Here is a 27,997-nt window from a genome sequence, read left to right on the forward strand (position 1 = left end):
CAAAGGAGAATTCAAAGTGCAGACACAGACACAGGCCATCAGGAATGCGGAAAGGAATTTGCCAGAGGCTTGTTCTGCCCTTCACATGCACTCCTATGGTTCATCTACAGCTTCCAGAATGGAAGAGTAGCTCAAGTAGCTCACAAATACACTATTGATGATACAGCTCAGCGTCCCGCCATGAGCAAAAATCCAGAGATATTTTGAGGTCACAAAAAGAATTTTAATGCTAGCTAGTAAGGAAACAATTTCTTAGTGCTCATCAAAAACATGGCTTTCCCACTGAGGTTTATTTGTACATCAGATAGAACTGCCATCTCACTTTATCAGTGCTATCAAATGTTAACAGTAACACCAAGGACAATGAAGCAGTATACAATAGGAATATATATGTATGATGAATATCTACATATATATTCCTATACACATATATATTCCTTTATATGTGTGTGTGTATATATACATGTATATATACACACACACACACATACACACAGTGTATACATATATGGATAGTTACATTTCCCGGCCCTTGTTCAGAAAAACTAAAATAAAAAAGAAACAAACACAAATATAATTTTATTTTGTCTTAGGAAAAGTGTATGTTTACATAATATACACATGCACATATACATAATACCCACATGCACATTAATATATATGTATGTATGCACATTCACTTTATCATAGGCTACATCCGATTGATTTTTCAGATGATAATTCAGGTTTGATCTTTGTTCCGGGCTGTCTCTACTGTGTTTTCTCTCAACTGTCAGGTTACATTTTATCAACACTTCAGAGAGTGGGTCAAGGCAACACAGGATGAAAAAGCAAACTTCAGGAAGCTAAAATCACTAGTGATGCAGGTGGCAATTTGGGAGTTGTCGACTTCCTTTCTCTTCCCCCCAGCACTGTGGACCATGAGAGTGGTCTGGGAGCACCACCACGGGACTCCCTCTCACTCACAGCTGGGGCTGGAAATCCTGCAGGGAACTCAGCACCAGGGTGGCCTTTCTGCTCAGGTCTCGGCTCAAGTTTCCATCTGGAACCATGATCACCTGCATCCCGGCGGCCAGGACTGCCTCCACCCCGTTGGGCCCATCTTCAAAGACAAGGCACTCCTCCACGGGAGGAGGTGAAGAGAACCTCTTGGCACAAGCCAGGAATACTGCAGGATCAGGCTTGCAGCTCTTCACTTCGGGGTCGTCTCCCAGCACGAGGTGATGGAACAGGCCGAAGAGTTCCTTGTGCCTGCTCGTCTCCACCTTGAAGGATGTGGACTCTAAGTTGGTGGCCACGGCAAAAGGGGTGTTGTGTTTCCGCAGGTGGAGGATGAGTTTCTCAGCCCCTGGCCTGAGCGCCGCAGTGGGGAACACGTCCCTCAGCCTGGCTTGGCTTTCTTCCACCAGCTCCTCCTTGGACGTTAGGAGCTGCAAGACGCCCACGACCTCCTGCGCCCCCTCCGACGCCTTCTTACCCATGACCTCGGGCTTCACATCCCAGGTGTATTCCTTTTCATAGCTATCACATATGTCTTGAAACATCACTGAGTGAACCTGTTCAGTATCCAGAAGCAAACTGTCCACGTCGAAAGGGAGGATCGTGGCGGACCGCAGGGGTGCCATCATGATGCCTCTGCCTCGGCCGGTGTGGTGGCAACCAGAGGGTGAACGCGCGCCCGCCCACCCCACGCACGTGCACGCGCACGATGGGGCCCGATGGGTCCCCGCAAAGGACTTCTAAGTGGACTCCCGCAAATCAGTGTCACTTGCTAGAATGTCTTTTAAAAAAATCTTTAACTTTGGGGGAAAAAGATGTATAAGGGGCCTCCTGTGATCAGCTGGTGCCTCAGCCCTGGAAATTATGTGGGTGATGTCTACGTGTGTCTGTCTGTTGGGGGGGGTGTGTGTGTGTGTGTGAATGTCTGTCTCCCTGGGGTGAGACTCTGGATGTGGGGATTTGGGGGCATCTGTGTGAGTGGGTCTGTGTCTGGGCACACACATGTGTCTGTGAGTGGTGTGGCCAGAGGTCTGATCAGGCCAGTGCTCCCCAAGCCATGGGGCCCTGGCAGGTATGCCCTGTCCCAGCCTGGCCCAGGCCCATGCCACAGAGAAGGAGGGCCCCTATCGCTTTGTCCCGGTTGCCAGGGCCTTCCCCCTTGTCCCTATGAGCTCTAATCCCATCACTCATTGTTTCCCCAGCTCTGGGACAATGGCAGCTTTGAGGGAGGCCTGGCAGGTTCAGACGCCGGGGTAATCTATGGGCTGCTGATGCCTGGCCCTGGGCATGCCAGAGACACCTCTGTCCCCAACCCCACCCTTGGATGTTCCCACAGCACACCTATGGCTACCTAAAGCCTTGCTGCCACCCTCTCCAGGCCCAGTGTGCTGATGGGGAAGCCAAGGCACCAGCTGTTAGGGTCTGAAGGCCTGGCCCTTGAACAAGCCACAGCTCCTCTCTGAACCTCAGTTTACTCATCTTTACAATGAGGAAGGGGTTGGATGCTCTGATCTCTAATCTGACTTCAACAGTCTTTGAGTGGTCAGTTCCTCCAGATTTACCCTGAGCAGAAAATGCAGGCTGGACTGGCAAGGGAGTCCTATTCCATGACCCCACTTTCTGGGGAGGCAGTGATAGGAGGTCTGCTGGGCACTACTCACCTCCCAGACTCCTCCAACCCAGATAAGGAAGTGGAGGCCCAGAGAGATGAAGCGACCTGCACAAGGGCACATGGCACACATGGAGCTGGGCTTGAACCCTGTTTTCTGAGTCCAAGTCTCTTGCTCGCTCCTTCACACCACACCACACTCCACAGTGGAATGCAGTGTCCTTCTTTCAAGAAACTGAGGCTCAATACCACAGAGTGAGAAGGGAGCAGATCCTGGACTCACAGCTATCGACCCCCAGGGACCTGCCAGACAGCCTCACCCTGGGAAAATGAAGACGGCACAATGTTCCCCGCACCTGTGTTCACACGGGGCTGGCCAGAAACTAGGCAGCATTTTTCTACCTTGTCTTCTCCTTTCCCAGCCCACTCCCAGCTCAAGTAGCTTGGAGAGGCCTCCCAGGTCTCACCACCATCTGCACCCTTGGCTCCCCTCCCTTGATGCCCTAAAGTTCATTTCCAGGATACCTGTCCTCATGGCCATACCAATTAGGTGAGGGTGGCCACCTTCAATATAAGCCCATTTTGTAGAACTGTGGCTCTGTGAATTAAGTCACTCAATAGTGAGTGACAGAGCCAGAATTTGGACCCAGGAATTTTGGCTCCAGAGCCTTCACTCTAGGAACTAATGCCCAGAGGTAGTCCTTCTCATCAAGTCCCTCCCCTGCTCTAATCCCTTCCTTGGCTCCCCATAACCCTCACCAGGGCTCTCAAAAGGGCTGCACATCACATTGCCTTGGGAGCTTGTTAAACGTCCCCCTAGGCCCTCATCTGTGGAGTCAGTGTTGCCAAAGGTGAGGCCCAGAGATATGTATTTTAATGAATCCCTTCCTGTGTGCAGGCTTAATCTCTGACCTGGCTTTGGTGAATGAGAGGATATGGGAATGCCTGGGGAGCTTACTGGGGCATCAGAGTCCCTTGTGGGGTGGAGAATCAGGAAGGAGGAGGAGAGACAAGGCAGGCCAGAAACTAGGTAGCATTTTTCTCTCTTCCAAGAGGCTAGGCTGGGCAGTGGTTAAGAGGATGAGTGTTAGACAGTCTGGCTGGACTCCTGTGTGACATCCGGCAAGCTGCTTACCCTTGCTGAGCCTTGGCTCCTTGAGTGTAAGAAGAGGAAATAACTAGGTCACTAATTGCACTTAGTGACCTCACTGACCTCACTGACCTCACTGGATCTTTGTGGTGACTAGAGGTGCTCCCATACAGCAGGTGCCTGGTACACCGTATGTGCTCAATAAATGCTAGTGTTAGCTTTCTTTCCTCTTTCTTCAAACAAATGGCTTAAAAACACTGGGGATACCCAGTCTGGACGAGTCTGTGTGGTAGCAGCAGTGACCACGTGCAATGGCATGATGCTTAGGGGAACTGTGGCCATAGTGAGAACAGCTAAACATGCACATGCATGCTGTGCTCCAGCAATTCCGCTCCTTGCTATTTACCCAAAAGAAATGAAGAATAAGAACAAATGTCTGGGCAGGGTGGCTCACGCCTATAATCCCAGCACTTTGAGAGGCTGAGGTGTGAGGATCACTTGAGGTCAGGAGTTTGAGACCAGTCTGGCCAACATAGCAAAACTCCATCTCTACTAAACAAAAATTAGCCCAGTGTGGTGGCATGTGCCTGTAATTCCAGCTACTCAGGAGGCTGAGGCAGGAGAATCACTTGAGCCCAGGAGGCGGAGATTGCAGTGAGCTATCACACCATTGCAATCTGGCCTGGGTGACAGAGCAAGACTCTATCTCAAAAAAGAAAAAGAAGAGTGTTCACAGCAGCTTCATTCATAATAGCCAACACCTGGAAAACACAGGAGCCTCTGGTCAGGAGAACGAATAAACAAACTGTGGGGATTCACACAGTGGAGTAGTACACAGCCCGAAGAAGCAGTCACTGTCTCACGCAATGGGGTCGAGGAAGCCGCACACATGGAGCACACTGCAATTGCACTTAGTGACCCCCAGGAACACGCTGGACAGCACCGGGTTGGCGGTCAGGACAGTGGTCACCCCCGGGCAGGCAGTGACTTGGAGGGGATGGACACAAAGAGGGCTTTGAGAGGGCTCCATTTGTAAAAATTCATCACACTGTATGCCTGTGATCTGTGCCCCTTTTTTGGACATATTTTAGATTTCAGTAAAAAGTTTATTTTTAAACAAAGTGTGGTGTGATTGAACATTGTAGGGTGAGGGCTTTAGAGATGATTGAGGTAAACCAGGTAAATGCCATCCTTCTTCCCCAGCTCAGCAGGCAGAGGTTCAGGGCTCCAGGCAGGAGACAGACCCACAGACTCACAGAGCTGCAGACAGCGACAGCTTGACATGTCACAGATGCTGAGAGGGGAAATCCCAGGGGACTGTGGGAGTTCAGAGGTGATACCTCACATAGCTTGGCGTTCATGAAGGCTTCCTGGAGGAAGGGATGCCTGAGCTGGTGCCGTCAGAAGAATTGCAAATGAAGGCCAAAGTCTATAAATCCACACAGTGGCTTCCAGGGCCTCATCACACATCGTTGGCCCCAAGTCTCTTACTCCCAAGCACACTGCCCCCCTGCTGTTCCTGGAACACCCCCTAGGCCTTTGTGTGGGGGTCCCTCTGGTCAGCAGGCCCTTCCCAGACAGATGTCTGACTCCTTCCCTCTTCTCCTTTGGGTCTAAAGTCACCCCTGACCACCCTATTGAAAACGGTACCCACTCCCCACAATCCTGAGCCCCTTTCCTGCTTTATTTTTGTCGTTAGCTTCCAACTTAGTATTTTTCTTATTTTGAGACAGAGTCTCACTCTGTTGCCTAGGCTGGAGAACAGTGGCACGATCTCAGCTCCTCTGCCTCCCAGGTGCAAGCGATTCTCCTGCCTCAGCCTCCTGAGTAGCTGGGATTACAAGCTTGAGCCACCACACCTGGCTAATTTTTGTATTTTTAGTAGGGGTTTCACCATGTCGGCCAGGCTGGGATTCCAGGCCTGAGCCACCGTGCCCTGCCCTGACTTACTGTATTATGTGCTTGTCTCTTGAATTGCTGTGCTGTCCAATACGACAGCCAATAGCCACACAAGGCGATTGCTTAAAATGCGACAAGTCCAAATCCTGGTGTGCTGTAAGCAGATTTTGAAAACTTAGTATAAGAAAAAGAAAGTAAAGTACCCTATTCATAATTTTCTGTTGGTTATATGTTAAATGAGAATATTTTAGATTTGGTAGGGGTAAATAAACTAGAATATTATAATTAATTTCACCCGTTTCTTTTTACCTTTCAAAAAATGTGGCTACTAGAAAGTTTTCAATTGCATTGTATTTGCACCGGTCAGCTCCTTCGGGGCAGGGGACTTTGTCTCTTTTATTTCCTTCGATCTCCCCGGCATCTAGCAGATGGTGGGTGCCTCACAAATGCCTGCGGAGTGAATGAATGGATGCATTTCTCGTCGCTGTCATCTGGATCACCCTCAGAAAGGGGACAAAGCTCTGGAATTCCGTGGATACTGAGCCTTGGGAGGTGGGGGTGGAGTTGATGCCCCTCCCCCAAGTCTGCCCAGAGTCCCTGTCTCCAGGTCCCTAGCCCTCTCCAAGTGAGGCCTGGGGTGGGGGTGGGGGAGCTTAGAAGACCCAGCAGCTTTAAATCCTCCCTTCCTTCCCTCCCTAGGCCTTCACTGGGGAAGGGGCAGGGGAGGCAGGGGGGATTCTGTGCCATAAGTGTGGCTCTTGGGGAGCCTTGCAGGGAGCCCAGTAGGTGGCTGAACGGGTGGGTGGCAGGGCCCCACCTCTCACCGCTGGCTCTGAGGGAGGTGGCCATCTGTGCAGCCCCCACGCCTTCACTTCCACTCCTGGGCACTGACCCCAGTCCCCTTACTCTCCTCCAAGAAGGAAGGCTTAGCCCAGGCCCGCGGGGAAAACCGCAGTTTGCTTCTGACATGACATATTGACGGGTTTCTGGCGGCAGTGGCCCCTTTGTGTCCGCAGAGCTGTGGGGCATATAAGGGCCATCCCTCGGCTTGGGTGGGTGGAGGAACCGACAGGAGGCCGGGAGCCCCCACGCATCCCTTGTGGAGCTGCAGGAGCAAGGGTAAGGCAGCCTGAGGCAGCCCTGGGCTCATCCTGATGCCCAGACATTGACCCCACCACCTTCCACCCTCCCATACGGATGACGGGCACAGAAAGAACTTGCCCTAGGAGGACACTGAGGGTACCAAGAGGGTGGACGAAGAGAAAACCGTGTTACAGATGTGGGACCCAGGGACGAGCCAAGGCTTGTATACATTCACAGCAGGAGGGTGGGCTGGGGCTCCTGTCCATAGGATGACCCTAGGGAGGGGGTTCCAGGGGGACCCATTTTTCTCTTGGTGAGTGACGCGCTGCTGAATTTATACCCCGCTCCCACAGCAGACACCTCTTCTGTCACACAACCACGCACAGAGACCCTAGACACGGTCCCTGCCTTCCTGGAGCTTACAGGGAAGAGAAATGAGAAAGACAAACAGATGCATAATTGCAAATGGAGATCAGCACCTTAGAGTAAATATCCCCGGTGATGTTCAGTGACAGATGGATTTCTTTAGACAAAGTGAAGGAGGGAGGCCTCCCCAGGGAGGCTGAATGATAAGGAGTCACCCATGCAAAGAACCAGGGAGGAGCCTTCCTAACAAGGAACCGCCTGTGCAAAGGCCCTGGGGTGGGAAGGGGCCCGGCCTATTTAAGGTCGAGGAGGTTGAAGAGGCAGGCAGGGATTTTGTGGGTAATGGCAAGAAGCTTGGGTTCTGCCCCAGGGCAGTGGGGAGCCAGTGAAGGGTTTAAGCAGGTGTGACGGGTGGGCATAGATGGATATGTGATTGGGTGGGCAAACGGGAAACTCCTTAAAGAAAAATCCCACTCTGAATTTAGCAGATTAGCCATGCCCCCACCTGCCACCCCATTCCCTTTTCAACAAGATTTGGGGGGCGGTGGGGGAAGGAGAAAGACAGGACACGTTGTCTAAGTGTTGGGTGTCCCCAGTCAGCTAGGCCCTTCTGAAACAGCTTCATGAGCCAGTGGGAGGCAGGACCCGGAAACAGAGCTCCCATCCTGCTGTCCTGGACGGGGAAGCCCCTCTGTCTACAGCTGTCACTTCGGACACCCGGCCAGGCTCACTGGGCCGCTGAGGACTACGACTTTTAAGTCAGATGCACTCAGGCTTGAATTCTGACTGTCGCTGACTAGTTCTGTGGCGTCGGTCTAGTCCCCTACTCTTTTCAGTCTCGGTTTTCCCTTCTGAGAAACGGAACCCAATGAGGGAGAGGCTTGGAAAGAGGCTGGAGACGAGCTCATTGGCAGCTGCACTGCGCCACCTGCCTGTTAGCCCTGCTTGCATTTGGGAGGAGAAGGCTTTCCTGGGAGTGAAGCTGGATTTGGGCTGTGCCAGGTGGGCAGGGAGGGGGAAGGGTGGTGATGGGAACAGAGAGGGGAAAGGCTTGGGCAGGAGGAGTGTCTCAGAGTTCTCCTTCTGCCTCTTATAGGTATGCAGCCAGCCATGCTGGGCCTGTGGTCCCTGCTTCTGCTCTGGGGCCTGGCGACTCCATGCCAGGGGCTGCTAGAGACGGTGGGCACGCTCGCTCGGATTGACAAGGATGAGCTCGGCAAAGGTGAGCCCCAGGTGGGCAGTCTGTGAGGGGGCTGCTGCAGTGTCAACGACTCAATCTACAGGCTTAGAGCGTCTGCTTTAAGAGCAGTTAAGAGCAGGTCGTGAATCCCAGCTGCTTAGAGAGCACGTTCACCTGGGAGTGGCTGTGCAAGAGTGGAAGGTTCCCTCGCAGGCCTGAATGGGTGATGAATTCCCTCTCCTGGGAGGTGGACTGGGTGATAATGGCTGAGGCTGTGTGGGGACTGCGTGTGGCTCAGGGACAGGGTGAGGTTGAGGAGGTCAAGAAGAGGGTGCTAGCTAGGCCAGTGTCTCCGCCTCACACCACTAGGGTAGGAGAACTCTACTTGGCATTTGGTACTACAGAGCCCAGTGGCTCGTGGTGACAGTCTCAGGGATGGAGTAGATGGGTCGTGCACAGGAAATGCTTCAGGGAGGCCCCCTGGCCTGCCCCTGCTTCCACAGCGCTGTTCCTCCATCCTGCCCTTCGCACAGTCTGTAGAGTCAGGCCTGGAATGCCCAAGAGAGAAGCAGGGGCCATCTCCTCCAGCTTGATCGAGCCTGGTGGCTACAAGCTCCCCCTTCTTTGCCTTCCCTTTCAGTGCTGCAGGATCAGGAGCCCGAGTTACACTATTGGCCCCAACCCAATTTGCTGTGTGACTTTGGGCAAGTCTCTGCCCCTCTCTGAGCCTTAGTTTTCCCCCCTGGCAAAATGAAGGGATTGTCATGAGATTTGCTCATTCATTCTACAAATGCTTACTGCATACCTCCCATGTGTGCCAGGCAGGGAGGGTGGCACAGGCCCTGCGGGAGGAGTGAGAGGCTGTTATGGCTTAGTGGGTTCCACCATTTGAGTGTAACCTCTGGGTTAATTCCATTTTAAAAAAGAAGCCTACTCAATCTCAGAGGAAGGAGGCAGCTGCCACGGTCTTGGGGATAAGGTTGGAGTTTCTCATACCTCCCTGCTTCCACTCTCTCTGCAGCCATCCAGAACTCACTGGTTGGGGGGCCCATTCTGCAGAATGTGCTGGGATCTGTCACAGCCGTGAACCAGGGCCTCCTGGGCTCAGGAGGGCTGCTTGGAGGAGGCGGCTTGCTGGGCCACGGAGGGATTTTTGGCGTTGTCGAGAAGCTCTCTGGGTGAGTCCCCCTATGGGAGCCTTTTGACTGCCCGCCGGCTGCATGCGCACAGGAAGACTTGGCTCTGCGTCTGGGAATGGAGGAGAGATTCGCTCTTTTTAATTTGTCTGACAGGCAGAGAGGGTGGTGTGGGAGGCTGGTGACCCAGGTCTAAGAATGATGACTCTACTGCATGCCTGGCAGGGCGAGAACGGCAGGATGCCACTGCGGCTGAGCGCTCTCAACACTAGTTACTCACTGTGTGACCTCGGGCAAGTTGCTTAGTCTCTCTGGGCTAATCTAGCTATCTGCATGGCTCCCTCTCTCACCTTTCCCGGGCGTCCGTTCCGAAGAGGTCTGCCCTGATTAGCCCTTTCTTATCCCCACCATACGTTTTACAGGTTTGTTTTTTTTTGTCTCCTTTGCTAGATTACAAACCCCAGGAGGGGTAAGATTTTGTTTGACTTGTTCACTGCTGTGTCCCCAGGATCATAAATAGGGACACAGTGGATGCTCAAAAAGTATTGTTTGTTTGTTTGTTTTGAGACAGTGTCTCACTCTGTCACCCAGGCTGGAGTGCAGTGGTGCAATCTCGGCTCACTGCAACCTCCACCTCCTGGGTTTAAGCAATTGTCCTGCCTCAGCCTCCCGAGTAGCTGGGATTACAGGCACCCATCACCATGCTGGGCTAATTTTTGTAGTTTTAGTAGAGACGGGGTTACATCATGTTAGCCAGGGTGGTCTTGAACTCCTGACCTTAGGTGATCTCCTGCCTCAGCCTCCCGAAGTGCTGGGATTACAGGCATGAGCCACCGTGCCTGGCCTCAAGAAGTAGTTTTGAATAGATGAATGAAGAGCATCACATTGTAGCTATTACGTATTAACTCAATGACCACCTAGTCAGGGTTTTCTGTGTGTCTGGCCTGTGCATTGAAAATGAATTATCTCACTGAGCCCAGAGGTAGGACTATTATGAACTGCATTTACATGTGAGGAGATAGAGGCTCCTGGAAGTGAGGTGACCCGCCCAAGCACACCCAGCTAGGGGAGGAGAGGGGAATGTGTCTGTGTGTTTTATCACAGCCCATTCTGCCTGGCCCAGTCCAGTAGAAACCAGTCTATGGCTGGCAGGCGAATTAGGGGAAGGTCAAACGACAGGGCCCAGGGAAGGCTGAAGCCCAGCATATGGAGCAGAGTCACTGGACAGGAGGCAATGGGGTGCTGGGAGCAGAAGGGCAGACGGGTGTTCACTTCCCAAAACAGAACATGGTGTCTGGAAGGCGGGCTGGTAAATGCTGCTGCTGCTCGAGGTTCACTATGTGTCATTCTGTGGTCAGTGTTGTCAATGTCCCTATTTTACAGATGGGGAAACTGAGGCACAGAGCAGCAATGTGACTTGCCCAAGGCCATCCAGTCAGTTAGTGGCAGAGCTGGAGTTTGAACCATCTGCCTTTTACTGGCTGCAGTATTAGCAGCTACTCACAGGGCGGTTGCCAGGACAGTGAGTTAATCTGTGGCAAGCAGCTGAAATAGAGCCAGGCACACAGTAAGTGTCGGATAGGTACTATTAGTGTTAGTAATACAATCTTCACTCTCCCTCCACTGTGAAATCCCCCTTCTCAGTGAGGCTGGAGTCTGAGACATGAACCTGGCATTGTCCGTGCCTTGAAGAGCCCCTCATAGGTGGTAGAACCTGACAGCGAAGGTGCCATGAGCTCAGGGCAGTGATGGAGGTGGCCCAGGCAGGGTGGGACAGCTGCTTAGAGGGCATCTGCCCAAGGCAGAAATCCAGGATGGAAGGCTTCTTGGAGGAGTGGATGTGAACTGAGAGGAGTCAGCAGCTGCAGAGGGATGCAGAGTGGAAGGAGGGGCAAGGGAAGGGGGTTCCGGACAGAGGGAATGGCCTGGCAAAGACCCAGAGGACAGAGAGTAATGACTTGTGAGGAGCTGTGTTTGAGAACCCACCTGGGCTGCATTTGTGTGAGTGTGTGGGGTGTAGCAGGGGGCAATGTCACGGCCAGAAACCAAACCAGGGCTGAGACTGTGGGGATAGGGTGGAAAAACTTTAATTCCTCGAGCCTTCAGGGGTGATGATGACAGGACATTTGTTGAGCACCCACGGTGCCAGATTCTGCACTGGAATTATCTCACTTGTCTTTGCAGCACCCCTGTGAGGTAGGAACTAGTATGGCCCCACTTTACAGATAAGAAAACTGAGGCCCAGAGAGGTGAAGTATTAGCAGCGAGGCCAAGGGCTCACAGTTGGCTCTGTGGGTTTGAGGTGAGGTGGGGACACCGCTAAGAGCCACTCTGGGCGCCTCCTGGTCTGGGATGGTGCAGGCACTGGGGGTGTCTGGGAGTGAGCCACCCTTTCCCTGACTCCCATCCCAGTCTGAAGATTGAGGAGCTCACGCTGCCGAAGGTGTCGCTGAAGCTGCTACCGGGGTTTGGGGTGCAGCTGAACCTGCACACCAAAGTGGGCATGCATTGCTCTGGGTGAGTGTGCCCTGGGGACCTCTACCCTCCTGCTTTGAATCCCACCCCTGCCCTGCTGGAGACTCCTACCCTGCTGTGCCCCCACTCCCACCCCTCTGAACCTCCCATTTCCTTTCACCCTACTTCCTTCCTAAGGGACTCCCAATCCTACTGTTTCCCCTGGATTCTATGCCATTACCCTTCCCCAGGGACTTCCATTTGGCTCTTCCTCCAGTCCCGGACCCCACTGCCCAGGCTCACCGGAGAGGGCGAGGGAAGAGGATTCAGGGAAGTGCAAAATGAGGCAGGGAGGCAGAGGCTGAGAAGAGGACACAGGGCCTAGGCCACTTGCAGGGCCACCCCACCCGCCTCTTCTCAGGACCCAACCGACCCTGGTGGGTGGGGCCTGGCCGCCTGGCCACGCCCCCAGGGTCCTTTCTTGCAGCCCCCTTGGGGGCCTCCTGCAGCTGGCGGCGGAGGTGAATGTGTCGTCGCGGGTGGCGCTGGGCATGAGCTCGCGGGGCACGCCCATCCTTACCCTCAAGCGCTGCAGCACGCTCCTGGGCCATATCAGCCTGTTCTCGGGGTGAGTCTGCAGGCTCCAGCCCGCAACCCTGACCTGCTCGGGATCATTTCGCACGCATCTGAGTGTCTCCCGGGTCTCCTTGGAGTTGCCGGCTGCGTGGGCCTGAATTCATCCCACCCCGGCCTGCCCCGCCGGGTTCAACCCGCTGTGCAGACCGACAGACTGAGCCCCACCCCGACAGGGACTCCAGCTTAATCCACAGCTTGCAGCCACCCACTCCTGGGCATTCCCCTAGTCTGGTTGCCTGGATCCTGCCATCCCCTCTCTCCCAGATAGAGCGAGCTCAGGGTTGGCTGGTGTCCCTCCATCTGCGGGATTTCAGCCCCTGCTCTCAGCACATGAGAGACTCAACTCTGCCTCAGATTTGCTGTGTGACCTCATGGAGACCCACTGCCCATTCTGGGCCCTAGTGCCCTCATCTGTATATATGCAGCTGGATGTGATGATTTGGAAGGTGCTATGACCTCAGTCTCTCCCCAGGGCCTGTCCCGGTGGCACTCCCTACACCTTGTTGAATCATCACTTTTTTTTTTTTTGAGAAGGAGTCTTGCTCTATTGCCCAGGCTAGAGTGCGGTGGTATGATCTCGGCTCACTGCAAACTCCACCTCCCAGATTCAAGCAATTCTCCAGCCTCAGCCTCCCCAGTAGCTGGTATTACAGGCTCCCACCACCACGCTAATTTTTGTATTTTTAGTAGAGATGGGGTTTCACCGTGTTGGCCAAGCTGGTCTTGAACTCCTGACCTCAAGTGATCCACCCTCCTCAGCCTCCCAAAGTGCTGGGATTGCAGGCATGAGTACCATGCCTGGCCTCTGAATCACCACTTTCATGGGACCATGGAGGCCCAGAGGTCTCGCCCAGGGTCACACGCTCAGATCCGGCAGGGATGAAGAAGGGCTGCTCTCTGACTGGGTCCAAGGCCTCCGCCACCACTCTGAGCCTGCGCCTGACTGCCGCCCACTTGTGTCCCCCTTCCGTTTCCACCCTCCAGGCCCAATCCCAGCCCCTGCCCCATCTTTGTTGGGTAACTCTGAGCAGTGGAGGCGTCATCAGGCAGCTCTGTGTGAGCTCCCAGGAACAGGGTGACTGGCTTGCCCCTGTCTCCAGGAGGGCCCTAAGAATGAGATTCCATGCAAGGGCTTTGGGCTCCTTAAATTCCAGCGGTTTCATCCCGTTCCTTGGGGATGGAGGGGCTCTGGGGAGGAGTGGAGCCCGGGATGGTGTTGGTGTCCTGTGGTTGGGGCTCTGTGGTTGCCACTCTGCACCCCCATGGTCTCCAAGGAGACCTGAGCCCATCTACATGCATTCATCCTCAGTCTATCATTCATTCATTCATTCTTCATTCATTCACCTAAGAAATACTTGTTGAACCCCCACTCTGGGGGCCCAATAACAACCATTGTTCTGGGCCTAAATGTCTCTTATCTACAAGTGTTGGGGGGACAAAGGAGACAGACACTTATCGAGCATGGATTGTACACTGGCCACACACACACTCCCATATCACCTGGACAGCAGTAACTCTCTAAGGTGGGCATTGTACAGTTGGAGAAAATGAAGCCGTCCCCTTGGGTACCCTGGGGAGGTAGAGCCAGGATTTAACTCAGATCTCCAAAGCCCCAGCCAATTCCACCCCTAAGAGAAGAGACAGGAGGAATCCAGAGCCCTCAGAGCCCCTACCGGCCCTGTCATCCAGGTGGAGCTGTCCCGCCTGACAGCTGCACCCACACGTGTCTCTCTCTGCTCAGGCTGCTGCCCACACCGCTCTTTGGGGTCGTGGAACAGACACTCTTCAAGGTGCTTCCGGGACTGGTGAGTGCGGGGGCCATGGGCCAGCGTGCCCTCCCCTGGCCTGGGCCTCTTTCCTTCCGGGGTTTTGGGTAAAGTTGGGCGCCAGGCGGGATTAGGCTGTACTTCCCTTCCACGCCCACCAGGTAATCCCATCCGGGCCGGCTGATGGGCCTACTGGACGTGCCTGCTGGTCTGGGGGCGGCTGACATAATCCTTTCAGACCCTCGAGCCCTAGTGAGCGGTTCCAGGCTGCCTGGGTCCCCTGCTCCCAAATTGGAGGCTCCTTCTTACCCTCTGCTCTGTTTCTGCCATTTGTATTAGTACTGACTTTATGTTTTCCTTTAAATGATCACTTAATGATTTTAAACTGAGCCCTGTGCTCAGCAATCATGTCTAGGAAAACACGTACATCTATTCATACATCATAATTCAACACATTAAGATTAAAGGATGCCTCTCCATGGCCTGCCCCAGACCGTCCTGGCTTCCACACTCGAGAGCTGCTCTGGCCCAAGCCCCATGTCACTGAGGGAGAGGGGAGGGCCACACAGACAGCAAAGGACAGTCAGGCCTCCTGACCCCATGGCCTGGCTGGCTCTCCCTTGTATGTTCTTGTGAACGCAGGTGGGGACGGCAGAGGAATGGGAGCCTGGGGTTGACGAAACTGCCCTGGACTTGAGGAAGCCAATTTGAAAAAGAGGCTTAGCAGGAGGAGGGGCCCCTAGGCAGGACCATGCCAGGCAGCTTTCCACCAGGGGATGAGGGTGCATTTCAATTGCAGCCCCTAACTTAGCCTCTAGGGCAATTGGCCAGCAGCTAGTTTTGTGTGACACAAAGAGGTTTTTAAAATGAGCCTTCATTGCCAGCATTCAGAGATTGAATTCTCGGAACAGTCCAGGTTTCTGGCTTCTGTTGTGCAATTAACCCCCCTGGCTGCCTGATACCTCCCTCCTGCAAGAGAGAAGTACCTCTGGTCCCTCCCAGCTGGTGCCCCGGGGGTTTGCTTTCTCCACCCCCAGCACAGCCCTTCTGGTTTCTGTGACTTGCCTGACCCCAGAAGCCCCTCACCTGACATGCAACAGCCGTCTTTTGTCTCTCTGCAAACAGCTGTGACCTGGGACAGGTCACCTTCTTCTCTGGTCTCAGCTGGAGAATGAAGGGGCTGGAGTGGATCCCCTCTGATGTTTCCGCTCCAGTGAGTTATGGGACTCAGGTTCTGTGAGTCCCAGACTCAGATTCCCAAAGTCGAACCACTTGCTCCCTCTTCTCATAGCACAGGGGTTAGGAGTGAACAGGTGGTGATATGCCAGACAGACACCCCAGATCCAGGCCTGACTCTCTGGACAGAGGAGAGGAGATGCCCCTCTGTGGGGTCTTGATCCTAGCCTTCCAATGCCCACCGGGGGTGGCAGGGGATGGCCTGTGACTTTGTAGGGAACCAAAGCCACTTCTGCCTCCTTGGGGGAAGGCCCTGTCCACGTGCTCAAACCAGCCTCTGGAATGTGTCTCCCCTGGTCCCCAAGCCACCTTTGGGGGTTTTCTAATGGGGCTCTTGTAACCAAGGGAGGCCAGCTTGCGGGCCCACTCAAACCTGTGACACCTCAAGCTCCAGCCCCTCCCCCGCCTCCCACCTGTGTGTCCCCTGTCTGTTTCCGCCTTCTGCCTTGCCTTGGTCCCCAGCACCACATAGCACCATAAAGCATTTAAAGAATATGCAACTGTCCCCGAAGCAAGCTCTTCTTTGTCCGATAACGTTCGTCTCCCCAACACAGCTGTGCCCCGTGGTGGACAGTGTGCTGAGCGTGGTGAATGAGCTCCTGGGGGCTGTGCTGGGTAAGTCGGGGTTCAATGCCCTTCTCTTTGCCCCTTCTACCCCTCCTTGTATGACCCCAGTGGGGTAGGGTACTAAGGGGAGCCGGAAGGGGCAGGATCCCGGGGTCTTCCAGTTCCTCCTCACACTGACAGGCTTTGAGGAGCCTCACAGAGGAGGCCTGGGCTGAGGCCACCTAGCGGGGCATGCAGACCCAGAGCCATCAGTTCTCTCCATGTTGGGAGCTGCAGACCAGCATTTATTGAGCACCTAGGGTGCACTTGGCACTGTCAGAAACGGGGAATGTTGGAAACAGATGCTCAATGCTGCACAGAAAAATCAGTACTGAGACAAAGGATCTTTCAGCAAGGTAATTTTACTTTCTGCAGAAAGGGTGCTCCTGTTAGCTATCTTGCTATGAGAGTACAATGAACAAAGGAAAAGCAGACATATTTATCTTTTACGCATCTGGGGTCGGCTTCACTGCTGTGTCTGACCTCCATTGGTTGGAGCCAGACCTCACATTCTAAACTAAAACTTGATTGGCTAACAACTTAAAACTTTTTTGCATAGGTAAAAGCAATGGAGAATAAAAAGGAAGTCCAAATAAGGAAGGGGCTATAGGAAGTTGCTTTCGAAAGGACTTAGAAAAGTAATAGCATAAATATCTTTGTTAAAGCACAAGGAAATAGAACGTACTTATTCCTTTATGTCTAACTGCTACATCGGATAGGGCTTAACAAAGAGTCACTAGTAAAAAGCAAGAAGGCTTTGAAGAAAGTTAATCTTTAAAAGAGATGATTATTTTTAACCTTTATTACGATTATTCTTTAACAAGAGAGGAAACTTTGAAGAGGAACTTTTCTACTTTCTACAGGGAAGATGTGATTATTACCTGATCAGACTAGCTGACCAAGGCCCAGAGAGCTCAAGTAAGGAAGCCAAGGCCCCCCGGCCACAGCAGACCCCCGTCTCTCTGTGCCTTACGGCCCCCCAGCCACAGCAGAACCCCGTCTCTCTGCGCCTTATGGGCCCCAGCCACAGCAGACCCCCATCTCTCTGCGCCTTACGGCCCCCCAGCCACAGCAGACCCCCGTCTCTCTGCACCTCATGGCCCCCCAGCCACAGCAGACCCCCGTCTCTCTGCGCCTTACGGCCCCCCAGCCACAGCAGACCCCCGTCTCTCTGCGCCTCATGGCCACCCAGCCACAGCAGACCCCCGTCTCTCTGCGCCTTACGGCCCCCCAGCCACAGCAGACCCCCGTCTCTCTGCGCCTTACGGCCCCCCAGCCACAGCAGACCCCCGTCTCTCTGCGCCTTACGGCCCCCCAGCCACAGCAGACCCCCGTCTCTCTGCGCCTTACGGCCCCCCAGCCACAGCAGACCCCCGTCTCTCTGCGCCTTACGGCCCCCCAGCCACAGCAGACCCCCGTCTCTCTGCGCCTTACGGCCCCCCAGCCACAGCAGACCCCCGTCTCTCTGCGCCTTACGGCCCCCCAGCCACAGCAGACCCCCGTCTCTCTGCGCCTTACGGCCCCCCCAGCCACAGCAGACCCCCGTCTCTCTGCACCTTACGGCCCCCCAGCCACAGCAGAACCCCATCTCTCTGTGCCTTATGGAGACACGGGTGCCTTTCATGTTCATAAAATGGGTTTGGGAACATACAAAAAGGCACAACCAGGAAAAGAATAGAAACTTGGGCTGGTATGTCTCTATATGTGGTGTTACGTAAGAGAGGCAGGGCAGCAGTGTGTTAGTGGCACCGGCTCTGGAGAACAGGAATCCTGGTTTGGAACGCTGTGATTGTGTGGCCTTGTTCTGGTGACTTCCCCTGTCTGAGCCTCAATTTCCACATCCATAAAATGGGAATGACAGTAGCAGCCAAGCGAATGCCTAGTAGAGTGCCAGGCATTCAGTAGGCACTCAATACATGGAAATAGGGGCTATTAGGATTGGGAACTGGCCTTATGCGGTTGCCCTCGCCCCTCCTTTTCCCATGCAGGCCTGGTGCCCCTTGGGGCTCTCGGGTCCCTAGAATTCTCTCTGGCCACACTGCCTCTCATCTCCAACCAGTACATAGAACTGGACATCAATGTGAGTGACCAGAGGGGCCTCTCCTGTGGCTGGGGGTGGCCAGATAGGGGCTGCTGGGTCAAGGCGGGTGGGTGAACACCTCAAGACTCTCCTCGGCCCTGTTTCCTGCCTCTGCAGCCTGTCGTGAAGAGTGTAACTGGTGACATCATTGACTTCCCCAAGCCCCCGCCCCCAGCCAAGGTGCCCCCCAAGGAGGACCACACATCTCAGGTAGTAGTGCCACTGTACCTCTTCAGCACCATGTTTGGACTCCTGCAGACCAACGGCGCCCTCGACATGGACATCACCCCTGAGCTGGTGAGTGTGGTGCCTGGGGGAGCTGGGATGAAGGCTCCCTGCCCTGCTGTGCCTTGGCATTGCTAGTGCTGACCTGGGCACTGATCAGCCTTGCTGAGCTCTCTTCTCTATAATAAAATGGAGTTGAACGAATTTAGAGCGTGTACTCTGCTGTTGTCCACTCCCATACTTGGGGGAGACATTGCTAATCAATCGTGGTCCTCCACCTGATTAAACCAGACTGAGACCTCTGAATCCTTCTCAACGTGGCACTCCAGGAGGTCACTTTCAATTAGTTAGGACTGGCATATGGAATGAAGCCCACTTTCCATCCCTGCATCAGATGAGCCTTTCTAGAGTCTAAGCCCAATTTCACACTAAAGTGTGAACTGCTAACATTTCCACTGCTTTCTCAAGAGCAGATTTGAATGGGAGAAAAGAAAACTAGGAAGGGTGGCTCATGCCTGTAATACCAGCACTTTGGGAGGCTGATGTGGGAGGATCGCTTGAGCCCAGGAGACACCCCATCTCTACAAAAAATACAAATATTAGCCAGGCATGATGGTGCATGCCTGTGGTCCCAGTTACTTGGGAGGCTGAGGTGGGAGGATCATGTGACACCAGGTCAAAGCTGAAGTGAGCTGCGATTGTGCCACTGCACTCCAGCCTGGGCTACAGAGTGAGACCTTGTCTCAGAAAGAAAGAAAGAAAGAGAGAAAGAAAGAGAGAGAGAAAGAAAGAGAGAGAGAGGAAAGGCAGGAAGGAAGGCAGGAAGGAAGGAAGGAAGGAAGGAAGGAAGGAAGGAAGGAAAACTCTGGGGGGACTGTACCAAGTCGCCTTGTTCTGAAGCTTCTAGTACCTCCCAACTTTTATTCTGTCCATTCTGGCCCCTCTCACATCCTGGAAAACCCCGACCCCAGAAGCCCCCCCAGAGGCATTTATCTTGGTCTCAGCCTGGGCTTCCCACCTATAGCTCAGGCCCAAGGAAGCAGGGGTTGGTCACGAACTTCTTGCAAGTGGGGTCCAGACAGCACTCTGAAGGCCTCTGGGAGGCTGGAACAGGACCCTGAACTGGGGGGAGGGTGTCTTCCAGCTGGGGGATGGGAGCAGTCATAGCCAGGCAGAGACTCTGAGTATAAGAACGTGCATGTCTGAGCGGCCTGTAGATGTGCGTGTGTCTATGGGGCATTGGGTGTGTGCATATGAGCATCACGGCAAGAGAGGAACGTCAGAGGCCTCATCCTGGTGCTATGTGCGTGCTTATCCTGTGTGACCAGGGCAGTTCTGAGAAGTGGCCACGTGTAGTTTGGGGGATCTCAAACATCAGGGCCCCCGGAGGCTGGGCCATCATCAATTAGCAGCCTGATGAGACTATCGTGAACTGGGGACCCTGTGCCCTACTTCTCAGGCAACTGCTACTCAGTCACCGCGAGGGGAGAGGATACAGGCTCAGGGTGACTAGATTTTCAAACTTTTTAGTCAGAAGCTGAAAAATTGACATACTACTTCCTGATTCATAAATACTAGAAACAAATTCATAGTTTTTGAAAATACTGTTTGGGTCAAAGGCAAAAAGTCTGGGGTCAGATCTCTGGGCCTTCAGATCATGAGCCCTGGCAGAGTGAGTAAAAGGTTCTGAAGTTAGCCTGCCCGGGTTCAAATCCTGGTGTCACCACTTACCAGTTGTGTGACCCTTGGCAAGAGCCTCAGTGCCTCCATCTGTCAAATGGGGCAATGGTGGCACCCATCTCTTTGAGCTGTTTTAAAGGTGAAATGAGCAAAGGCGTGCAAAGCCCCTAGCATCTGCCTGGCATGCAGTAAGTGCTCAGTAATTGCTAGCTGAGAACAAACTTGGGTGTTCGTAGTGATATGTGTATGAAATTGGCAGGGTGGGGGGAAGAATGGTGAACAAATCTACTCTGCGCGTGCTGAGGAATTCCTGTTCTGTCTCTGTGTTCACCAACCCTCTCTCCCATTGGGGGTCCAGGTTCCCAGCGATGTCCCACTGACAACTACAGACCTGACAGCTTTGCTCCCTGAGGTGAGTGACCCTCTCATGAGTTTTGACCATTGTAGCTCTTTCCTGATGATCGTGAATGGACTACAGAATTTTTCTCAATACAGCTCTCCAGGCAACTGCAATTGAACAGTTGAGTCCAAATTTACACTAAAGTGTGAATGACTAACGTGGTATCCTTTTCTGAGAGCAGATTTTGCTTAGAGAGTGAAGGATTAGGGTTTGACTGCCCCAGAAGTCAGCTGGGCATTTATCCTACAGAAATGGTTTCTCTAGCACACAAGGACAAATTTCTTTTCAGGTTACAGAGCTCCCTTCCTCCAACTGCCTTACTTCATCTTGACCTTAGCCTTCAATGTCCCCAGAGAAAAGCCTCAGGGCACTGTTCTTGGAGAGGAAAGAAAAGGGAGAGGGTCAGGGAGGTCTGACTAGCAGACGTGAGTACATGACTTCAAGGCCTGGCCTCAGCTTTTCCGTCCCTCAGCTGGGGCTGGACCAGCGCTTTCCAGCTGTGAGAATCTGAATTCGTCCTGAAGTCAAATGTCTACTTCAAGATCCTTACCTGACAGCAGATTCTGACAAAGGTTCGAAAGAGGCCTGGGGGCCTGGGCTCTCACCAGACAGAACGGAAGTGGCAGCTGAGTTTGGGGGCACAGAGGACCAACTCTGTGAGTCCTTGAAGGTGGTGAATCAGAGCAGCCTTGATGAATGAAATGGGGGCCTCGGCTTTCCAGAGCCCCTTGGCTAAAGGGCATAGGAGTCTCATGGAAGGGATTCCGATGGAGTCAGACATTCAGAAGAACCTCCAGAGAGCAGAAGTGGAGAGGGATATGGGGCAAGCAGAGATGACTGAGGCAGGGGTGTCCAGACCCAGCAAGCTGGGCCTGCCCCTCCAGCACGGGGAGGTTGGGCTTGTCTCTGGAGGCTGAATCCTTTGGTCTCCATTTGTGGCCTCACAGCTTCAGAGCCCCATGTGGCTTCAGATTCCGTAGCATGTGAGGGTGGAATCAGGTGATGCCTGGTCCTGATGATCCTGCCACTTGGGGATTCTGGGCTTGAGGAAGCCTAGACTCAAATTCCAGCAGGCGAGTGTCCCAAGGGACGTAATGATGTGTTCCCAGCTTCTGTCATTTCCTGAATTCCATGACGTCGAAATTATGAGACACGGAATTTCCTGATTGTGTACTCATTTAGGCAGTCGGCTAACACCCACTGAGCACCTACTGTGTAACAGGCCCCGCAGTGGGACAAGGATATCCTTGCAGCTGGGGCTGCACAAAGGCATACACTGAAGGGAGACAGAAGCTTCTGCACTCGAGGGGTTGCCACTCTGGTGAGGTGACGCACTGCGGAAATAAACAAGAACGGAAACAGTGTCAGGAGGTGGAAGAGAATGGAGGGGTGAAGGTGGCTTAGGAGCGCTGGCGGGGGCTTTTAGACAGACTGCTCTGCAAGGCCTCACTGAGGAGGTCACATTTGAGTGAAGGAGGTAAGTGAGGGAACTTTGCGGTTCTCCGGGAAGATATTTCCAGGTAGAGGGAGCAGCGGGTGCAAAGGCCCTGGGGCTTGCCAGGAGCATCCCTGGCAGCTGGAGGAGCAGCCACATGGCTGGTGAGTCTGGAGGGGAGAATGCGGAGCAGCAGTAGGAGGGAGGATGCAGTGGAGGGCAGGCAGGGGACGGAGGACACAGAGCCTCTGGCCCTGGGGAGGATTCTGAATGCATGAGACAGGAAGTGTGATTTGGCAGTCCCGCAGGTGGGTGTCTCACACCTGCGTGTCAGCCTTGTGGGGGCTGAGACCAGGGCTGTGTAGTTCAGGCTGTAACTTCATTGCCTAGCACATGGCCCAGTGCCTGGTAGGTGCTCAGTGAGTGTTTGCTGACTGACTGACTGATCGTAGCTGGGGGCATCTAAGCTCCTCCCCTACATCTCTCCAGGCCCTGGGGAAGCTGCCCCCGCACCAGCACCTCCTGCTCTCCCTGCGAGTGAAGGAAGCTCCCATGGTCACGCTCCACGACAAGAAGGCCTTGGTCTCCATCCCAGCCAGCATCCACGTGCTCTTCGGGGTCCCTCAGGGGACCCCTGAATCCCTCTTTGAACTGGATGGGGTGAGTGGTCAAGGGGTGGGTGAGGGCCTGGGATTGGAGTTCCAGATGGGCTGACCAGCTCCAGGACCATGGAGATGCCTTCCGCCTGATTGCAGGGTGGGAGCCCCACATAGCCCAGCACAGGAAGCATCCTCAACCATTGTCATCATCTGGGCTGAGCCCCGAGCCCTGCCTGGGCTCCTGCCTGGTCCTTCCTGTCACATCTGCCTCCTGTCCAGCCTGCCCATGTTGCTTCCTGGGGACCTCAGGCATTGCTCCTCGACTCGCCAGCCTCTGTCTGCCTAGCTGTCTCCCTGACGACCTTCCAGCTTCCTCAGACCCACCCCCTGCAGTCGGCTTCCTCTATCCAACCTCTTACACATTTGGACCGTGGCAGGCCCCTCCCCTGACCCTCTGCCCTGGCTCCCCATGGTCAAATACCTGACCTGACACTCACTGCCCTCCTGCCCCATCCTTGTCTCGCCTGTCCTGGCCCCCTAAGCCTCAGCTACTCAAGCCTACCCGGTCCTACCTCCCTGGTTTGTCCATGCCGGGTCCACCACCTGGAGTGCCATTTCCCCCTTCCCTCCACTCACTCCTCATCTTTCAAGATTCAGCTGTCACCTCACCGGGGAAGCCTTCCTTCACCGCACTGCAGGCTGGCTCGAGGGCTCTTCAAGCTCCTGCAGCCCCAGAGCTTCCTCTCCTTCAGTACCAATTGCTCTCAATTTTAATACTGTGGTTCTCTGCTGTTCAAGAGAACAGCAGAACCTTCAAATCACCTCCCCAGACGCCAGCACGGACCCTGACACACAGTAGGGCCTCAGTAAGGGTCAGTGGAGGGAACGGATGGAAGAGATTCACCTGTCAGTGGAGGCAAACCCGTCCTCAAGCTCCTTCTGCTGACTGGGAGTGACCTCTGCCTGCTTTGCCCATGCAGGTTATGACTCTGCGTGCCCAGCTGGCTCCCTCGGTTACCAAGCTGCATATCTCCCTGTCTCTGGAACGGTAACTTGGGAACCTGGGGACAGGATCTTGTTCGTGTCTTTAGGAACAAGAATTAGGGGCTGACAGGATCTGCCTCCTGTTTCTTGAGCATCAATCAAGTTCCAGGTGTTTTCCCAGAAACCTCTTGCCTTCAGGACCTGCCAGGGAGGAGACAGTGTTAGCCCACGTTATAGACAAGGAGCCGGGGGCTCAGAGCAGCAGGCTCCAGAGTGGGGCTCTGCCACAGCACCCCTTTGCTGCTGAAAACCTGTCTCTGGGAGATAAACCTGCCGCCAGGATGTGGAGTCCAAACTCCTGAGCTAGCAGCCCCAGAGGCTAACCAAGAAACAACCGGCCTTGAGTGGGAGCCCCACTCAAGTGTGTTGTTATTCATGCAGACTTGTTACTTCTCCACTCTTCCCAGCCCCATGGTAACTAGGCATCCATCATGATAGTCATAATGACTCAGATGATGGTGTTGATGACAGTCCTTCCATCTACATGCACAGTACTTTACAGTTTGCAGAACACCATCTACACACACAGCACTTTACAGTTTGCAGAGCAGCATCTACATGCACAGTACTTTACAGTTTGCAGAACACCATCTACACACACAGCACTTTACAGTTTGCAGAGCAGCATCTACATGCACAGTACTTTACAGTTTGCAGAACACCATCTACACACACAGCACTTTACAGTTTGCAGAGCACTGTGCTGGCCCAGGCTCACAGGGTGGGCTGTCCCTGGAGCAGGCCTGTAGTCTGGGACTCGGCTCTCGAGGCACAGTGCTGTCACCATGGTGGGGCCTGGGCCTGTCTGTCCCTCCCCTGGAAGCAGGGGCTTTTCTGGAGATCGCTGGGACCTGCCATCCTGCACCCACAGGCACCCAGTGCTCCTGTGACCCCATCTCAGCACCCCCGCAAGCTCCTCAGGCTACCCCTGCCCCCCTGCCTTCCACTGTTGCCCCATTGCTGACAGAGAGCCTTGCCTGCTGCCTGGGTGCACCTCCACTTCCTGATGGCAGGTCACACCTCAGCCTTTTAGGAGGTAGAGATGCGTGCCCAGGCTTTGGCCCTGAATCTGCCCTTGGGCCAGATTTGATCCACCAGTGGGTTGCTGCCTTGAGTGAGCACCTGCTGTATGCAAGGCACGCTGTGTCCAGTGCTCAGTCTGGGGGAGGGTCACTCCTCCGAATGTTTCAGCCACCTGCCCAAGGTCAAATAGCTGGGAGTCAGCGAAGGTGCCAAGGCCATGGAATCAGAGGTGGTGGTGGTCATGATGCCTGAGAAGGGAAGTTAGGTCCCTTTGGGTCCATTTTACAGGTAGGAAAACAGTCTCTGAGTCAAGGCTGGAGGCAGAGTTGGGCCTGTAACCCTGTTTCCTGATCCTGAGGGCTATCGTGGGGCAGGCTGGGGGGGTGGGACAGGTGGTTGGGGGTAACTGGGGCCCCCAGCATCTCTCTTCTCTCCACCAGGCTCAGTGTCAAGGTGGCCTCCTCTTTTACTCACGCCTTTGACGTAAGTTCCTGGGAGGGTGAGGAGCTTAGCGGTGATGAGAGTCTTCAGGTGTGGAGTGAAAAGGGGGTGGCCATGAGTCACGGGCCGTATGGCTGAGCTGACTTCAGGATTAAACTCTGCCCCAATAAGCCAGAGTGGGCAAATATCAGGGCACGTGTGTGTGTGTGATTGAGAGAGAGAGAGAAACAGTGATCATCTTAGGAAAGTGAATGGCATGATCTTCCACGGTCTTGGAACCTCACAAAGCTGTGGACGTCTAGACCCTCACAAGGGTTCATCAATCTGGAACTTCACCCAAGTAACAAGTTTCCCAAACTCAGGAAGTTTCATTTCAGAGCTCACAGAGCCCCAAGGTTCCTGCTTCTCAAGAGAGTTCTGAGGTTCTGGAATCCCACCATGGGCTCAGGGTCTAGAACATTCTCAGGGTCCCTAAACTGACAGGAATCTAAGGTCAGAGCCCACAGATTGGAGGTGGGTGCATTTCCTTTCCTCTTTCTTAGGCACTTCCCTCCTCCAGGCCCCACAGACTCTTACAGGAAGGCATTTCTTCCAAACCCGTGGGGCCTGGGGTAAAGCCAGCCTAAATCACAGAATCTCTTGTGGCATCACTGGTGGACAGCCAAGTGCCCTATGCCTGCCGGGAGCTGTGTCCTAAGGCTTGGTGGGAGGCTGAGGCAGCTGGGCCCCTGGGTTTCTCTCCATGGGAAGGGAGTGCTGCTGCCTACAAAGCCACACCCCTGAGCACCGCTCCCCCCAACCCCGTGTGTTCTGTTGCAGGAATCGCCTTTAGAAGAATGGCTCAGCCATGTGGTCCAGGCAGTGTATGCACCAAAGCTTAACGGTATGGCAGCCTCTGCTCTTTTGGACACATGGAGTGTCTGAATATGAGATTGTCTAGTCTGTTGCCTCTCTCCATGGTTCTGATGGGGACACTGAGACCAGAGAGAGGTCGATCCTCATTTGCAAGATGCAGAAATCGAGGCACCAATTTTTCCATTTAAATAGCATTGATTAGCACCTACATCATGCCAGTCTTTGGGCTTCAAGGGCTGATCTGACCTCAGTCCTGCATTAAGCTCCCACAGTCTAGTGGGAAATAATTGTATAAACAAGTGACTAGAATATAGATGACCCAGAGTGTGTAAGGGATTGATGAAGCCTTTAGGAGGCCTGACACAGGAGTACCACTGACACAATACAGAATAGAGACATTTTTGTTTGGGTGTAGAAGGATGAATGGGAGTTTGCTAATAGAAGCTGACTCCCTGTGAAGAGAACGGGCTGGCTAGTGAAAGTGGTGGACTAGGGTCAGCAGGGTCCAGTGGTCCTTAGGGTACAAGACCTCCCCACCAACATACCTTTGTTTCCAATGATTCTCTTTTCACAGTGGCCCTGGACGTTGGAATTCCCCTGCCTAAGATTCTTAATGTCAATTTTGCCAATTCAGTTCTGGTGATCATAGAGGTGAGTCTTCCGTGCAGATGTGGCCCAGATGGGCCTTAAGCTTGTCTCTGGAAAGCCCTGCTTGAAACTTGAAGGCATGAGGGGAAAGCTTTGCTTCATCCTCTGCTCATTTTCTAAATTTCTCAGTGAATTGCAAATTACATAACTTAGGAATGGCAAATATATAACATGTGTGCACTACTCCTCCATTACTTGCCCATGGCAGACATTGTCAATCAATCACGGAGTTCTTTCCTGTTGAATTCAGACACATGTCTGGCCTCTAGAATGGAACCTAGGATTCACTCACAGAATCTCAGTTCCCCTGGTCCAGCAGCAACAAATACATATGCTGTCTCTCCCTTATCTTGTGCCTGCAGGAGATATGACCAACAGATCATGACAATTTTTCTTGCGGAATATTGATATGGTCTTACAATCCTTTTCAAACCAGCACAACTTTGGGTAGTGGAACAGCTCTGGGAGGTGGGCAGAGCAGAGGATTCTGTACCCATTTCTCAGATGAGGACCAAGGCTGAAGTAGGTCAGATTTCTGGCACAAGGTCACACAGTAAATTAATAGCAGAAATAGCACTTGAACTTGAGTCTCTTAAGTCCTTAAGTCAGAGCCTGTCCCATACTGGATGTCATTTGGTCATCATTCATTCATTCTTTTAATGAGTGCCTTCTGTGTTCCAGGTACAGGGCAGGGGGGTAAGGATGGCTGCAGGGATCAGGCATTGCAGAGGCTCAGAGTCCTAACCAAGAGTGGTTGTTCCTTACAGAACGCTGTTGTGCTGACCGTGGCATCCTGAGGCTGAGACATGTCCACCAGCTCTCCCTGCTGACTTCTAGAGACCACCTGTCCACTCTGCCTCAATTTCCCTCCCAGTCTCTAGCCAGTGTTGGTGACAGTATAAATGCCCTCTGGCCCTGCAGCACTACTCCCAGTTTGGGATGGGAACTTCCTGGCTAATCGTAGAACTGCCTCAGAGAGAGCTCTGGGTCCTCAGTGGCAAGCCCTCAGCTTTCAGTAAATGACTCCTCTATCTCCGCACCGCCTGACTGGTTTATTCCACAATCACAGAGGACCTGCCTTGGCCTTTGCCTCCAATGCCCTCCTTAGCTCCAGGCAGGAGCTTCTAGATGAGGAGACTTAGGGCTTCGTCATTGTAGCTTTGAGTCCCAAGCTGACCATGTTGGCCTGAACAGCCTCTGTATCCTGTTCTGCATTTCTCTCTGTCCCTGCCCCATTGCCTCCAGCGCTCTCTCTCTCCCTTTCTCTAAATACTTCTATTTTTCACTCTGTCTCTCTGATTCTGCGTTTTTCTCTGTCTCTGACTTTGGATACTTATCAGAAGTGACATCAGAGCTGAATTTTGAAGGGAGAATAGGAGCTTTCCAGGAGAAAAGGCACTAGCACCCAGGAAGCAAGGGTGAGTGAGACTTATTCTTGCCCTGTGGTGTGGGGGGGTCCCTGTTGACTGACCACCAGACGTGGACATAGCTCAGAACAGAGCTGTGC

At 53.5% G+C, this 27,997-nt stretch overlaps 2 protein-coding genes across 3 annotated transcripts; one reads left to right on the forward strand and one right to left on the reverse strand.

The window, feature by feature from the left end:
- Positions 1 to 962: 962 nt before the first annotated feature.
- Positions 963 to 1,628, reverse strand: LOC105719098 (pseudouridine-5'-phosphatase-like). Of its 2 annotated transcripts, XM_012454980.2 has the most exons (2): positions 1,478 to 1,628; positions 963 to 1,348 (listed from the first exon to the last, which is right to left on the reverse strand). In XM_012454980.2, exons 1-2 carry the CDS (start codon positions 1,626 to 1,628, stop codon positions 963 to 965), a joined length of 537 nt encoding a protein of 178 aa, XP_012310403.2. The 2 variants fall into 2 exon arrangements, with proteins under 2 accessions (XP_012310403.2, XP_012310402.2); XM_012454979.2 differs by having other exon boundaries at positions 963 to 1,628.
- Positions 1,629 to 6,653: 5,025 nt separating this feature from the next.
- On the forward strand, positions 6,654 to 27,525 carry BPIFB3 (BPI fold containing family B member 3). The gene is made up of 16 exons (XM_064382169.1): positions 6,654 to 6,716; positions 8,143 to 8,268; positions 9,248 to 9,404; positions 11,775 to 11,879; positions 12,304 to 12,444; positions 14,194 to 14,257; positions 16,009 to 16,069; positions 18,049 to 18,140; positions 18,258 to 18,437; positions 20,404 to 20,457; positions 22,370 to 22,540; positions 23,460 to 23,527; positions 24,987 to 25,029; positions 25,807 to 25,870; positions 26,417 to 26,493; positions 27,258 to 27,525. Exons 2-16 carry the CDS (start codon positions 8,145 to 8,147, stop codon positions 27,285 to 27,287), a joined length of 1,431 nt encoding a protein of 476 aa, XP_064238239.1. The 5' UTR covers positions 6,654 to 6,716; positions 8,143 to 8,144; the 3' UTR covers positions 27,288 to 27,525.
- The last annotated feature ends 472 nt before the right edge of the window (positions 27,526 to 27,997 follow it).

The sequence above is a fragment of the Aotus nancymaae genome, unplaced genomic scaffold, assembly GCF_030222135.1.
Source record: "Aotus nancymaae isolate 86718 unplaced genomic scaffold, 86718_ANA_hifiasm-v0.15.2.pri h1tg000029l, whole genome shotgun sequence".
NCBI lineage: Eukaryota > Metazoa > Chordata > Mammalia > Primates > Aotidae > Aotus > Aotus nancymaae.